At 43.4% G+C, this 16,838-nt stretch overlaps 1 protein-coding gene across 1 annotated transcript in view; it reads right to left on the reverse strand.

Annotated features, from left to right (window-relative positions):
- Window positions 1-2,051: 2,051 nt before the first annotated feature.
- Window positions 2,052-16,838, reverse strand: part of LOC117512431 (plakophilin-1) — a 97,311-nt gene continuing 82,524 nt past the window's right edge. The window contains 8 exon segments of the mRNA XM_034172496.1: window positions 2,052-2,946; window positions 3,089-3,201; window positions 4,010-4,094; window positions 7,930-8,116; window positions 8,226-8,379; window positions 8,627-8,803; window positions 8,896-9,063; window positions 15,330-15,447. Coding sequence (XP_034028387.1) covers window positions 3,127-3,201; window positions 4,010-4,094; window positions 7,930-8,116; window positions 8,226-8,379; window positions 8,627-8,803; window positions 8,896-9,063; window positions 15,330-15,447 — 964 coding nt within the window. The 3' untranslated portion in view covers window positions 2,052-2,946; window positions 3,089-3,126.

The following is a 16,838-nucleotide window of genomic DNA, read 5'->3' on the forward strand; positions in this document are numbered from 1 at the left end:
TTGATACTGTTGACCATAAAATTTTATTACAGAGATTAGAGCATGCCATAGGTATTAAAGGCACTGCGCTGCGGTGGTTTGAATCATATTTGTCTAATAGATTACAATTTGTTCATGTAAATGGGGAATCTTCTTCACAGACTAAAGTTAATCATGGAGTTCCACAAGGTTCTGTGCTAGGACCAATTTTATTCACTTTATACATGCTTCCCTTAGGCAGTATTATTAGACGGTATTGCTTAAATTTTCATTGTTACGCAGATGATACCCAGCTTTATCTATCCATGAAGCCAGAGGACACACACCAATTAGCTAAACTGCAGGATTGTCTTACAGACATAAAGACATGGATGACCTCTAATTTCCTGCTTTTAAACTCAGATAAAACTGAAGTTATTGTACTTGGCCCCACAAATCTTAGAAACATGGTGTCTAACCAGATCCTTACTCTGGATGGCATTACCCTGACCTCTAGTAATACTGTGAGAAATCTTGGAGTCATTTTTGATCAGGATATGTCATTCAAAGCGCATATTAAACAAATATGTAGGACTGCTTTTTTGCATTTACGCAATATCTCTAAAATCAGAAAGGTCTTGTCTCAGAGTGATGCTGAAAAACTAATTCATGCATTTATTTCCTCTAGGCTGGACTATTGTAATTCATTATTATCAGGTTGTCCTAAAAGTTCCCTAAAAAGCCTTCAGTTAATTCAAAATGCTGCAGCTAGAGTACTGACGGGGACTAGAAGGAGAGAGCATATCTCACCCATATTGGCCTCTCTTCATTGGCTTCCTGTTAATTCTAGAATAGAATTTAAAATTCTTCTTCTTACTTATAAGGTTTTGAATAATCAGGTCCCATCTTATCTTAGGGACCTCGTAGTACCATATCACCCCAATAGAGCGCTTCGCTCTCAGACTGCAGGCTTACTTGTAGTTCCTAGGGTTTGTAAGAGTAGAATGGGAGGCAGAGCCTTCAGCTTTCAGGCTCCTCTCCTGTGGAACCAGCTCCCAATTCAGATCAGGGAGACAGACACCCTCTCTACTTTTAAGATTAGGCTTAAAACTTTCCTTTTTGCTAAAGCTTATAGTTAGGGCTGGATCAGGTGACCCTGAACCATCCCTTAGTTATGCTGCTATAGACGTAGACTGCTGGGGGGTTCCCATGATGCACTGTTTCTTTCTCTTTTTGCTCTGTATGCACCACTCTGCATTTAATCATTAGTGATCGATCTCTGCTCCCCTCCACAGCATGTCTTTTTCCTGGTTCTCTCCCTCAGCCCCAACCAGTCCCAGCAGAAGACTGCCCCTCCCTGAGCCTGGTTCTGCTGGAGGTTTCTTCCTGTTAAAAGGGAGTTTTTCCTTCCCACTGTAGCCAAGTGCTTGCTCACAGGGGGTCGTTTTGACCGTTGGGGTTTTACATAATTATTGTATGGCCTTGCCTTACAATATAAAGCGCCTTGGGGCAACTGTTTGTTGTGATTTGGCGCTATATAAAAAAATTGATTGATTGATTGATTGATTGACTGTCCCTGGAGCGGGACACACCCAGCAGGGCTGGCCACTTGACAACAGAAGTGACAGCTGCTCGGATGACCTTCACTGTGGTGACCACCCCCCCCACCGCCAAAAAAAAAAAAGAAGTAATTTTTGCGGTAATAGGGTTTGCAATCAAGATTTCCTGCAGTAACTGATCCGTAAACTGAAATCCACAAACTACTTAAAATGAAAAAAAAAATATGTTTATTAATAATGGTATTCACGTTTTGGGAGATATTTTTCAGTATTCACATTTTACATTTAACGGTTTGCAGATAATTCATGATTTGCAGCTGATTCACATTTTGGGGGTTAACAGGGGAACATTAAGATCTGACAGCTATCTGATGAAAAAGCCCCTACATTAGCACATTCAAAATTCAGTGGTACCAGCTGAATATGTTTACGTTTGAATTTAATTTTTCTGTATTTAAGAAAACACTGCAAAAACAATGCTTGAAGTACAAGCTTTAAAAAGGTTATAACAAGGTAACAAACAATAACAAGGCGCTTAGACATGATTTATTGCTACTGTCAAAACTTGTTTGTAAAAAGTGGGTTACATGACAAAGTAACAATACAGTTCCAATAAAGTACAGACATTGGAAATATATAATTTCTTTGTTTTCAAAGTAGAGCAAGTGCAAATCCAACTGTGTGTGTGCTCTGACATCAACTGTTAATCTTTTATATTGTAGCATATTCAAAACCTGCAGTATTTTTAAGTAAGTCAACTAAAATAAAAATGTTTTAAAATGTTATTTTCAATCTTATACTTTAGTCCTGTTGAAAAAGCGATTTGGAGGCATGCGTTTCACCTGACAAAAGAGCTGTGTTTTGTTTTTATTTATTTATTTAATGCATGTATGTTTTGTATCTGTTTTATAACTTTACACTTTTTGGCATCTAATGTGTCAAGCCATGACTGACTCTTGGCCTTACACCCTCCTAACCTCCACCAATAAAGTTTCACATTGCATATTCTTTAACCGACATGCATTAGTCCTCGAGGCCACAGATGTGTTTGGTTGAAGCCACTTCATTGGCACGCATGTGTCAATAATGTGATTAATCTGAATAATCAGTGTTTGCATAGTAACACTTTACTGAACATATCTTTGTCCGTGTACGCCGTGTCTCTCGGACCATAAGAAGACTTCAGAAAAAGTACACAAACACTCACCATTTATCTACAGACAAAAACATACCAAAATGAAATACATACAATACCTCCAGATTAAATGAAACATTAAAAGATCATTTTTTTTCTGTTGTATTTACATCATATGGTTTCCTCACAAGTGACAGGCGCTTTCACACAAGATTATTGCAAAAAGAATGTGGTTTTTACTCTCTTTGCTGGAAGGGTGTGGCCACAGCGGTGTCTAAAAATGCTGGCTTCCATCTGCAAGCACACACGTGCACATAGAGAGACAGAGAGACACAGAATGATAACGTGTTTGTCCTCATGATACTGATTCTCCTCTTATTAGAAGCTCAGCCTTCGTTCCACTCAAAAGAAGGCCATAATCAGAAATGTTTCATACCTGTCCACCTCCACAGTTTCATCGCTCGTCTTTTGTGCTCATTCAATGACTTGCACTGACTTGTGCACTGCAGTGGTGGTGTCATTTATAAAAAGGGACTTGCCCATCCCCAGCTGTAAATGACATGAAAAAAATCAGGACTGACACCGACATGCATGCACACATAACACACCCATGCCGATTCCGAAGGAAACTTCAGTGTCAGCAACTTAGAGCACCTTGAGCCAATCCCATCAGGGACAAAATCTACAAGCTGTGCCCACCTTAACCATCTGTTTTTGTTTTGACATGTAGAAATTGCCCAAGTCCACAACATAAACATATGGTGCATCCAGAAAGTATTCACAGCGCTTCACTTTTTTCCACATTTTATGTTACAGCTATTAAGGATGATCAGTAGAAACAGGGTGCACCTCAGCTCAATTTTGAGCTTCATGGCAAAGGCTGTAAATACGTATGTACATGTGATTTCTTAATTTTTTTTTTTTTTTTTAATAAATTTGCAAAAATCTCAAAAATCTTTTTTTTTTTTTACATTGTCATTATGGGTGTGTATAATTTTGAGGAAAAAAATTATTTCATACATTATGGAATAAGGCTGTAACATAACAAAATGTGGAAAAAGTGAAGCGTTTTGAATACTTTCCGGATGCACTGTGGACAAGGAGCACGGAGAACCAGTCTGCCAGGAGTCTACTATGACAGTTTCTGTACTCTGTGAGCCCTTGGGTGGGGCAGGGGAGGAAAGTGTCTGCTGTAGCCCAAGCAGTAATAAGGACCCACCCACCTCAGCCTGCCACACACAGTTGGTGATGGGGCAGTTAAGCAAGTTTTAAAGTGTAAGATGATACAGAATGATCACATTATTAAAAAAAAAAAATAAATTCACCTCACTTAACATTTCTGTACTTTCTGCTGTACCTTTTTCAGGACACCTTGCAAGCTCTTCTCAGTCCATAAGCTGTGGAGCAGCAGTGAAGCTGCTTTGCTGCCTTTGGGGAAAGACCTACACAGGACAGAAGAGAAGAGATCATTACAGAAACGATAAGACATACAGGGAACCGAAGTAGACAGAAGGTAGTTTTTATGTTTTAGCGTATTCAAAATAAGGCAAAAAGCCCATTTTGTGCTAATGATCAATTAAATTTCTTGCTGCAAACATCATACTTCACCTCACATCATAGTAATCTTCATCTATGATATATAGTACCATATCTATGTGTTGGAATGTCCCCCTTGAGCATCCACCCACCCTTTTCTTTAATGAAAGTTGCTTAAATGCCCACCAATAAATTACAGTACAAGTCAGAAATTTCCAGTTTCCATCAAACAAAGCATGAAGTCTGAAAAATGCAAATACTCTTTCTTGTTCATGTCCACCACAAAATCTTTCACAGAATCCCTTTATAGGCCTTTCACACTGAACCTGTCATTTGATCATTTTGACCCCTCCCCTTGCATTGGGAACATAAATACTATGTTTGTATGCCCACAGCATACAAACACACAACCTGAAAAATAAATTTACAGGTTTGTAACCTAATTTGTTAACTGTCACTTACCCAATATCAGTGAGGAAGCAGATTTCAGATGAATCTTCTTGTTATGTAAATGTCTTATTAACAGACATTTAGCTTTAAGGTGAAATAAAATATTTCTGATACATCTCAATGACAGCAAACAAACACTAATCCAAGTGTTTTGCATTTTGAATGAATGTTATTTGAAAATTGTTTTGGTTTTATTCAATGAACAGCTTCTCAATATGATTACAATGCAGCTGAATGTTAAACCCAGTTATCAAAGATATACTCTCACACTGTGTGATGTTATGAATGACTCCAAAATGACTATTTCAGGTATTACAAATTCATTTTAACTGTGAAGTAAAATGAAGTTAATGTCACAGTGGAAAGCTGGGACAATGTGATTTCGTTTCTCTTCTTCAGTTTTTTTGGTATAAAAATGGTTGATCATAAGTTTACACTGATTCATTTTAACATCATTTTCTGATTTAAGTATGAATAATCTAAAAAGTCCTCTTGAGAAAAAAGGGAGAACTGAGAACGTCTTCCATTTATAGAGGAATCACACTTCTCAGCCTTCCAGAGAAAGCCTATGCCAGGGTACTAGAGAGGAGACTTACACACAGACGGTTTTGTCGGCGGGTAGTACGTAGACTGAAGTTCGCGGTAGTTCCGGCTGTTTTCGCGGTGGAAAGGGGCGGAGCATTTCGCCGGCGTTTTGACCGCCGTACTAGCCGCAAATACGAGGATAAAACACTGCTAAATCCGCCGAATAAAGCGGTGTTTTGACGCTGTAGCATCCGGAACACGTCAGGCAACGGGGGTTAATACCCAGTTCTATCCTTTACAATCGCAGGTTAAGACGTGCGTGAGAACTGCGGTGTTCTGCTGCCGCCGATAATGCCCTGTGTACCGCTGGATTTATCCAGGCAAATCCTGCGTTACTCCAGGAACTTTTGCATATATTTTATTTTTATTTTTAGTTAGTAGCTTTTATTGATTAGTCTATTTTTCTTTTATTTACTTAACCCTATTTTGTGTGTCTGGTGCAATGTGTGTGTCTTGTCTAATGTGTAAGCTGCTGGATGCCTTGAATTTCCCTCTGGGATCAATAAAGTATCTATCTATCTATCTATCTATCTATATAGGCACCGCCCCCAGAGTATAATAGGCTGAAGCAGCAGGAATACATGCCTCTGTCACTGCAGGGGGAGGGAGATCATACTCAGCCTTTTCTCCTTCCTTTTCCCCTCCTCAACGTGTTGCTCCGTCTCCACCACAGGGCTACCCTCTGCTTCTGAACCAGACCTCTTGGTAAGTCCTTGCCGCTGCCAATTTTCTTTTAGGAGGCATACTGGAGCTTCTCTGCAAAAATATCTGGAGCTGGCCGTGGCCGCGAGTGAGAGGCCTGCATGCAGCGCGCTAGCGTTTTTATATTGACCGCCGCCTCTGAGCCGTTTGGAACGCCGTTAACTGGGAGGTGGCGTTTAGAACGGCGTACTGTCCGCTAGCGCCGCCGTTTTGTCTACCTCTGTTGCCGGTTAAAACGCCCTTGAGGATGCCAATGTGGGCTCTATCGCCGTTTTACACGCCGTTAATTAGGGATACAACGCCGGCCGCCAATTACGGCGGTGTAATCTGCAGCACTACAGGAAGGGGCAGGATGAAACGGCGATTAAAAAGTATCAAACGCTGCTGTTCTCGTTGTCTCCGTTGTCACGCAAATTCTCCGGGAACGCTCCCGGAATTATTCGACATGTTGAATTATTTTTTTTCGCCGATTCCCGGTAAAGCCGGAACTAAGCCACGCCCCCTAGTGCCGGCGTTAACAACGGCGTGTGATCCTTAAGACGGCCAAAAACTCTTCCGGGACGCTTCCGGGAGCTCTTACAGTCTATGTGTAAATGGGGCTTTAGACAGTCACATCCTGAATTCAGGAGGAGTAATGAGGGTTCAGTCCTGGTCATGAAATAGTGGACCAGCTCTTTATGCTTGCATGGATATTAGATGGGGTTTGGGAGCATGCCCATTCAGGCTACGTTTTTGTGGACTTGGAAAAGGCGTGCAACCAGATCCCCCGAGGTGTCCTGTGAGTGATGTTGTGGGAGTACGGGGTATCGGAACTACTCCAACGCACAATCCGGCCTCCATATGACCAAAGCAGGTGCTGCATCCACATTCTTGTCATCAGATCAGACCTGTTCCTGGTGGGTGTTGGACTGTCAGGGCTGTCCCTTGTCACCCAATCTTGTTTGTGATTTTCTTAGACAGGATTTCAAGGTGCAGCCAAAGCCTGGAGGGTGTTCAGTTTGGTGACCTCAGAATTCCATCTATGTTTTATGCGGATGGCATAGTTGTGTTGTCTTCATCAGAAAGTGACCTAATGTGCTGAGTGTGAAGCGACTAGGGTTGTCCCCTCTGGGTTAGGAGAGAGTTAGTCTGTGTCTTGTCTTGTTCACGAGTGGGGGTAAAATAGCGTGTGAAACTGATAGGACTAGGGCTGCTTCTGATGTCCTGGGGACAATATACTGGACTGCCATGGTGAAGAAGGAGCTGAGCCAGAAGGCAACCTGCGGTTCTACCTATAGTCATGAACTTTGGGTAATGACCGAAAGAACACAGTCGCAAATACAAGTGGCAGAAATGGGTATCTGGGCTTAAACTCCAGGAAAGGGTGAGAAACTCGAAAATCCAAGAAGTAGAGTACAGCTGCTGCTTCTCTGCATCAAAAGGAACCATCTGAAGTGGTTTGGGCATCTGGTGAGGATGCCAACTGGATGTCTCCCTAAGGCGGTCTTCCAGGCACATCCCACTGGGAGGAAGCCCCAGATAAGAATCAGGACATGCTGGAGGGATTATATTTTCCAGATGTCTTTAGAATGCCTCAGGAAGAATTAGAATGCCTCAGGAAGAATTAGAAGGCTTGGATTAGGAAAGGGAAAGGTGGAATGAGCTGATTGGTCTATTGTCACTGCAACACGAGCTGGGATACATGGCAGGAAATGAATTAACGAATAATCTACAAAGTGAAGGCTGTTTTCTTCAACATTTATTGCAGAACTGTTTGTTTACTAGCAGAAATAGGTGTAATCTCACTTTTGGGTTTCCCAGCATAAACTTTGCGATAACCTTTCAAATGGTTGATATTTAGCAGTATATTTAAGATTACAGTTGGACTGAGATAAGGGACTGTCAACGTAGATTCTAAATTAAATTTTTAGATCAGTGGTGATGTCCAACTCTACCTACAGGATGTACTATCTAAATATATTTCTACAAGTAACCAATGCATAAGATTAAAAAGCAAAGTCATACCTATTCTGGCTGAGTTCAACTAGTGATGACACCAGTTCCTTGTTAATCACTTTCTTGCTGAATTCGGGGTCAGCCGATATCAGACTTCTTACTGTGTTGCAAGCAGCTGCTATAGAGTCATCAGACTTTCCCATCTCCTTGGCACCAGACGAGAGCAGATTGGTGAGACTCGGCAAAACCTGCTTTGCTGCACAGGAGACACACAAAAACAGTCACCACACCACTTCTGTGTGCTTATATCTGCAACACTGTTACATGAAAACACACAAACATCTCTTGTTTCTCCTCTTCCTTACCCATGGAAGCCTGCACACTGTTGGACCGAGATAGGTTACCCATCAGGGACATGGCGGTCTTCTGTAGGCTGGGATTAGGAGACTGTAACAGAGGGACCAGGCAGTGCAGGGCACCCAGCCTCTGAGTCAGAATTTGACTCATGGCATTCGATCCCTGGAACACAAGTCAACATGACAGGAGAAAAATTTAGCTGCAAAGAGCTGTTTTGTTTACTTTCTTGAAGAACATTTTAATCACTGGAAACAAAAATCCATTGTTTCTCACAAAACTGACAGCTCTTCATTCAAAACATGATGGCATGCTATTAATTCCCCTGATTTTTATTGTTTTGTTTTTCTCCTATATGTTGTTCCATTAGTTCAGCAAACCCATGCCAAAATAAATTATCTTTTGTACAAACCAATCCTTTGCTGGCAGTGAGATTCTGCAGAGCACCGCAGCAGGCTTCAAGCGTGGCATCTTTTTGGGAAGAGCCGAGCAGCGACAGGTAGGTCTGCATAGCTTTGGGATGGCACAACCACTTCCTGCCTGATGGGGTACCATCTTCAGGAATTCCCCGAAGTGCATCAAATGCAAACTGGGGAAAAAAAAAAACAACCTAGGACGATGCCTTCAAATTTTTCCCCCAACAACCACAGGTGGACATGTTGACATGTAGATGAAACCTACCTGTTTTTGAGCCTTGGTGCTCTTGGGACTGAAACAGCCAACAGAAGGATTTTTCATGTTGTCAGGATGGGCCTCGGTTTGAGGGGTATACTTTTCAAAGCACTCAGGAGACTCTGCCTCCAGCTGGTAGGTTAAGTTATGAAGGATGCATGCACAGTTCTCCACAGACTACAGGGGGAGGGAGGAAGAGGGATTAATAACTATCATGAAAATTCAGTAAGGTATGTCTTCTATAATACATTCCAGTTCTAAAGTAGAACTCTACTAGTGTATACTAAGGTATATCTTAATATCTAAAAAAGAAGAGTAGAGCCACTTAGGTGCCTGGTCTTGAGAACCAGTGACGGTAGGTTAAAAAGCTTTTTTATCCCATGGGAACTCTCCCTATCCACCCAAGTGGCTCAAAAAAATGGACATCATCTATGTAAGTGATATTTACACAATAAGGGTAATAAACAACATATACAAGAAATATAGTACTATATAATATTATAGGAGTTAGCTTCTAAAACCTAAATATTCATACAGGAGAAGATTATGTTATATGCATACCTAGTTTGTAGACAAGTAGTAAAATTAAATTATAGCTAGTAGGCTAAGCTATAAATATGGTTATTTTATTATAGAAACAAAAGCTATGATGTAACATGTTTTAGGTATCTAAAGTTCACCCTGCTAGCTTACTATATGACTGTTTTCTCATGGGCCAATAATGCTGAAAACTGTATTAAGTCCAAATTGCTAAAAGATACAGCAACTAATCATGAATAAGCAGAGTTGATAGGTTTTTCTATGCCAGTGGGTGAACAGAATTATGGGGTAGATCACAAAGCTCGTGCTAACATGGCCCCAAGCAGTCTGGACACTATTGGAATGACTACTTTCTGGATGCACTGTATTTTCATGTATTACATGAACTGAAATACAGTGATTCAAATGACCGTTTACTGCTAGCCATAACACTACAATTTAATGATACACACATGCACCCACACACAGAAATGGGGACTTAAAAAGCTTGTGTAAATACAGTCCTCGCACAAACATTAAACTCAAGCACCCGTCCACATCCAAAACAGCAGGTATACACAAACATACATTCTACATATGTACACATTCTGACTCTGCCTGCAGGATTAACCTGCAGAAATGTGCTATGCACAGCATGCCCGTATATAGAGGGGGTTCAACCGAACCCCCCCAAGAATTCTGCTGATTTTTTTCTGATCTGGATATCAATGTTATGTATTTTCTTTTCATTGATAATAAGCAACAAGCACTAACTGTTACACAGCTATTATCACACACCCTCAAGTTTCAATTTCCTCTGCCAGAGTAATCCCTTAAGTGATGAAAGGGGAAACTGCTAGATAAACTTTTCCCATGGGGGTTGAGAATTTTTGCTCCCTGGTCCCTATCCTCCTCTGATATCAAACAGATTAGTAGACCCATGTAGACACACAATTACACTTGTCTGGTTTGTAAAAACATGTTTGTATGTATAAGCTGAGAAATAAAGGGAGCTTCTCCTTCCTGTTGCAAATACTGTAAAGGTGCAAATATTCGCATGGGATTTATTATGCGAATTTCGCGAGTTAAACAAAGTTGCCAAATTAAATACCGCTATTTTAATACATAACGTACATATACGTACATATTCATAATGTAAAGCGAATATTAATACCGCTAAATACGAGGTCTGTTAGAAAACTATCCGACCTTTTTATTTTTTTTCAAAAACTATATGGATTTGAATCATGTGCGCTTGCATTAGCCAAGCTTGAACATTCGTGCGCATCCGTGAGTTTTTTCACGCCTGTCGGTTGCGTCATTCGCAACCGATAGGCAGGTATAAAGTTTGCATTAATGTTATCTTGGTTCTTCCTGGGTGGTTCTTATGGCAACTGATCCAATCCCAAGCAAGGACTATTTGTATATAAAAATGTATTTCCTAAAATGATACATTTTGGGTTTCAAATGAAATTTATGTAGCTTTTTACCCCTCGAAATCCTCAAAAAGCTTCTGCTTCGGGGGGCTTCGCGTTGCCCCTCGACCCCACCGGGAGCCCTGCGGCCCACTGGACCCCAAACTCAAGGATTTGAACTCCCCCTTTCACATTCTTATATACGGCCCTGCACGAGTTTAACTGTGCATACAAATATGTTTAAAGAGAGTACTTGCTTGGAGTGTAGACATGTGCAACTTTCTGACATACTTTGTTAAATCTGACAGAAAAGCAGGAATGCTTGACTACATTAAGCAGCACTCGCAAGAGGGCACCAACCAAAGCTACGAAGGAATTAAATGAACAATACCCCCAGAGTCTCCCGAGAGGGGGGGCGGAAGAGAGACTCAACGGAATGGACACATCGGTATCGGCCAGGACAAGAAAAATGACTACAAGAAAGCTCAAGCAATCTACTTTGACTGGAGTGGAGTACACTGTACGGTGCCATTGCGGGAAGATCTGCAAAAGCACCAGAGGTCTTAAGCAACACCAGAGTAGGTCCAAGTGTGGAACATTAGCAACTCCGGTGCAACGCACAGACCCAGAGTCTGGTCAGATGACGGAGAACTACAGCCAGGAAGCACCCCACAGTGCTGAAGATCTCTCCGCACCTGAGTTGCCTCAGCACCAGAAACCTGCTCATGTGAACCCCCCTCCAGTAACCCCAACCCAATAGGCAAAGCGAGAGAGGATTAGATGGCCAAAGATGGCAGACGACAATGCATGGATACAACTGGATGACGACATTGAGGGCATCTTGGAAGCGACCACAGCAGGGCTGGTACATAGGAAGATAGACACAATTACCACCATAATTTACAACCTCGCCAAGGAACGGTTTGGCACAATGGAGCAGAAAGGCCAGTGCCAACCGCAGCAGCAGCCAAATAGGAGGGAGAGGGAGATACGTCGCCTGAGGAGCAAGATAAAGGCACTGAGCAAACTGTTCAAGACCAGCTCACCGACCGAGAGAGAAGGTATTAAAGACCTAACAAGTGAGCTGCGAGGACAGCTGCGCAGACTCAGAAGAGCAGAACACCTTCGGAAGCAGCGTCGGAATTAAGAGAAGAAGAGAGCTCAGTTTGACCCATACAGCTTCACTAAGACACTTCTTGGCCAACAAAGATCTGGCTCACTCTCCAGCTCAAAGTCGGAGGTAGAAGAGTTTCTCGTGGAAGCCTACAGCGACCCCAACAGGAGTCAGGGCCTAGGAGCCAACTACAATATCTCAAGGCCTGGAAAGCCAACAATCGAGTTGAACGTGAAGGAACCCACATGGCAGGAGGTTCAGGACATCATCCGTAAAGCCAAATCTTCAGCTGCCCCTGGCCCAAGTGGTATACCATATATGTATACAAGAAATGCCCCAAACTCCTCAGGAGGTTGTGGAAAACCATGAGGAAGATCTGGGCCAAGGGCACAATTCCACCTAGCTGGAAACTGGCGGAGGGATGCTTTATTCCGAAGGAGGAGAGGTCCTCCACAATCTCTCAGTTCAGAACAATCTCTCTCCTTAGCGTAGAATGTAAGATCATCTTCTCTGTTCTGGCACGAAGAATTACCACCTATATGATGCAGAACCAATATATCAATACATCCATCCAGAAAGGTGGCATCCCAGGCTTTTGGGGCTGTCTAGAACACACCGCGATGATCAGCCAATTGATTCAAGAAGCAAAGCAGAAGAAAAGCGACCTAACAGTCGTCTGGCTAGACCTTGCCAATGCTTATGGGTCAATTTCACATTTCTCATCCAAGAAGGGCTTGACCATTATTACATCCCTATGGCAATCCGAGGCTTGATTACCAACTACCTTGCGGGATTCTGACTCAGGTTTTCATCAGCGCTCTTTACCACCAGCTGGCTGGACCTCCAAAAGGGGATTCCAACAGGGTGCACCATCTCCCCCATCTTGTTCATTATGGGAATGAACCTACTGTTATCCGCAGCAGAGGGCATAACCCGGGGCCCCAAATTGGAATCCGGTGTTGTGCAGCCAGTGCTGCGAGCATTCATGGACAACATCACTGTAACAACTGTGATGCACGTCCAAGCAAGATGGGTGCTGGAAACCTTGGGCAGTGTCGCTACCTGGGCAGGTATGCTGTTTAAAGCCAGGAAGTCCGGGAGCATGGTCATTAAGAAGGGCAGAGTCACCAGCAGGTTTAGCCTCAAAGTCCAGGGTGAAGTCATTCCATCCATCGAGGGCAGCCCAATAAAATGCCTGGGAAAATGGTTCAACGCGTCGCTGACGGATGGCGCCAATGTTGCTGAGGCTGTGAAGCAGACCGAGGAATGGCTGAAGATGATAGACAAGTCTTTACTCCCGGGCAAGTTCAAGACCTGGCTGTATCAACATGGCCTCTTGCCCAGGCTACTTTGGCTATTCACGGTCTATGAGTTTCCCATGACTACCATCGAGGTCATTGAGAGGAAGACCAACAAGCATCTGCGGAGGTGGCTGGGAATTCCACCAAGCTTCTCAGCAGTGGGCCTTTACATCTGGTCTGGTCAGCTGCAACTCCCCCTGTCATCAGTTGTTGAGGAGTACAAGGTGGCAAAATGCAGGGTCATCCTAAGCCTGAGGAATTCCAACGACGACCTCATCAAACAAGCTGGCAGTACAACCAGGTCTGGATGCAAATGGTCTGCCAACACAGCTGTGGAACAGGCCGTCAGTTCCCTGAAGTTGCGGGACATAGTTGGCAACCAATGCGTCCACCGACAAGGTCTCGGCTCTGCACAATTTCAAACCTGGGGAGGCGCAAACATGAGAACCAGGCGAGGCATGGTGCAGGCAGAAGTGAGGAGCAGGGAGGAGAAGACGCGAGTAGCCAAAGCAGTGCAGGAAGGATCTCAGGGGGCCTGGACAAAATGGGATTTGCCCAGGCGCAAAGTCACGTGGAGGGAGCTGTGGTGCCTAGAGCCATACCGCATCTCCTTCCTCTTGCGGTCGGTCTATGACACCCTCCCCTCCCCAGTACATCTGCACACATGGGGGCTAAGAGAGGATCCACTTTGCAAGTTGTGCAGCCAGAAGGGGACCCTGGCCCACATACTCTCTGGTTGCAAAACATCTTTAACCCAGGGGAGGTATAGATGGCGCCACGACAAGGTGCTCCTCTCATTGGCTGACACCATAGAGTGGGAGAGAGTCAAGAAGAGACCAGCCCACACAACTGCAGAAAGAGCGATCACCTTCCTTAAGGAAGGAGTCAGGCCTGTACAGACCACCAAAGGGAAAAGACCCAGCATACTTCATGCCGCAAGCTCCTGGGAGATGAGGGTGGATCTAGGGAGGAGGTTGCAGTTTCCCGAGGTGGTGCAAACATCTCTCTGCCCTGACAAAGTGCTGTGGTCAGCAAGAGACCAGAAGATAATCCTGGTCGAGCTGACGGTGCCTTGGGAAGCGGGCTGCGAGGAGGCCCACGAAAGGAAGGCTGCAAAATATCAACCTCTGGCCCAAGAATGCCGAGACAGGGGCTGCCAGGCATGGGTTTTCCCTGTAGAGATAGGGTGTAGGGGCTTCCCAGCAAAGTCCACACGGAGCTTCCTTTCTGCCATAGGGATGGACGAGCAGAGTAAAAAGCAAGCGGCTTGTCGGATGGGGGAGGAGGCAGAACGTGCCTCATGCTGGATCTGGAGCAAAAGGGAGGAGGAAAGCTGGAAGCCGGGGGCAGATATGCAGTGAGCTGGCCACTCACTGCGGGCCCACCAACTGGAGGGTGTTGTGGTTCAGGGCCGAAACACCCGGTGAAGGTTGGACACCACCTGACGACATCTGCCCCTGGCCTAAAGCTACAGCTACCTGCTAAGGTACCTGAGGAAGGCACCAACAAGTGTATTCATCAAATATACATGAATTTGGTCTCTTGTTCTTGCGCTCACACACAGCAGAAGATTGTGAACGTGTACAGAACTAATTGGCACAGGCAAGATTTGAAATATCTGAAAATGCTTCTCAAGCTAAAAAAAAAAAATCAGCTAGTCTCAACTCTTCCTGGAGGCAGAAAGGCCACCCAAGGAGAGTATTGTAACTGGCTTGTACAGCAAACTGGGACGTGGCTCCAAATTCCACCAACTTTTTGTGGACCTGTGAATCATCTCTCCAAACAGTCCTGCTGAGTTCTGTCTTTAAGTTTTTGCAGTACAAAAATTATTATAATTTCAAGTCTCAAGTCACTGTAATCTTATTGTACAGAAAAAACAATGGTTTAAATTTTTTTACTAATTGTAACAACTACCAAAACTAATGTAATCTGTTGGTAACTCTTAACATTAACCTAGTCCATTCTGCATTTACAGGACAATGAAAAGCTTCCTCACATACAAATAAAAAAAAGCAAACAGTGTAAGTGTACATGTAAGTGTAAATGTAAGTGAACATGCAAATGAAAAAACAAACAGCTGCTTCAGAAAGTCACCTTATCATCAGGGTTGTCCTCAGCCACACAGCCCTGGATGTAACTCATGAGGGAATCGATAAGACCTCTGCAGTCTCTCATTGCCTCCCTCTCCTTCTTGTTGGCGCAGCTCAGGTTCCTACACACATTTGATTCATTTAAACAAACATAAGAAAACCATCAATTGTCCAGATACAGAAGTCCCTCAGTGCTATTATCACCCCCTGCACACCCTATAAGCTAACGTGATGGAGATGATTAGGCATGCTGTCTACAAAGGAATGATCCCACAATCTCCAAGTTCTTACAACCCTTGTGCACTCTCACTCCTCCCCGCCCCTCCCAAAAACACACACTAGGGCTCAATATTGTTTCTCAAAACTCAATACAATACAAAACAGTTAACATCCAATACTCGGTACGTACCACAATACATTTATGTGCTTAATAGTGATTATATGAATTTTATTTAAATGCATTCATAAATTATAGTGCATGCTGTGTATAAAGGCCCGGTCACACAGCACTTAACGAAGGGCAACAAAACCCAAACAAAACAAGAACTCTGGACTTTCGCTCCCATTGTTTAACCTTTGCGCATTTTTGTTCATGCAGCTGGTGCTTCGTCAGGATTTTTAAACTGTTGAAAAATCTGAACGAATGCCACCAAAAACCTCAATCTGTCCGTATTTCATTTTGGGTGCCGTTCTTGACGGTTTCTTATACTTTGCTTAGTTTTTGTAACATTAGCGTTTAGTTCAACAACATTTGACCAGCTGAATGTTTTCATGCAGTGAAGAAGCTGGTATGTGAGTGCTGCTGCTGCCGCTGCATTCATGAACTATCGGAAATTACAGGGCAAACTCAGCCTGTTTGCTTGGATTTTTTTTTATCTGGGTGAAGGGTCAGCTTCACTGAGCTCAGACACTTTACATAGGCCAGAATTAATCTTTTGTGTGGATAAAATGAATTATTTTAGCTGCAGCTGGTGCAAATAACCGCACATGGTGAGTCAATGTGTGGCGTTCGCATGGACTGATCAATTTACTGGTCTGATGATATATTCAATCATCTTTACACAGTTTTTTTTTTTACAGTTTTCTGTTATAAATCAATATATATGGCTTAGTATCATAATACAGCAGCCTTTTTGTTTTATAAAAATGAGGCATCTTATAAATGCTGAGCATTCGCTAGTTTTATTTTTTCTTTTAACTGGAACAAGGCGGAGCGTGCAGCGCATTGTCAGTCTGAACCAGACAGTGAGGATTCTGATGATGAAGGAGATGCTCCCTCTGTTGTTCTGTGATGAGCAACCAGAGCAGGTGGATCCACCGAAAGTGCGCACAGATCTCCACAGTGGGTCGAATCGCACATTTCTGTTTGTAGCTTCTCCAAGACTCAGGCGCTACAGAGCTCTGTTCCAGCGCCAAGTCCTGGAATGCAGAGCAGGATGCAGACACACGCTGCTCCAGCAGTGGCTCCAGGCACGTTTCATTTAAAGTGTGGAGAGCAACATTAGCTTTGGTT

This window comes from Thalassophryne amazonica, chromosome 6 (assembly GCF_902500255.1).
Source record: "Thalassophryne amazonica chromosome 6, fThaAma1.1, whole genome shotgun sequence".
In the NCBI taxonomy this organism is placed as follows: domain Eukaryota; kingdom Metazoa; phylum Chordata; class Actinopteri; order Batrachoidiformes; family Batrachoididae; genus Thalassophryne; species Thalassophryne amazonica.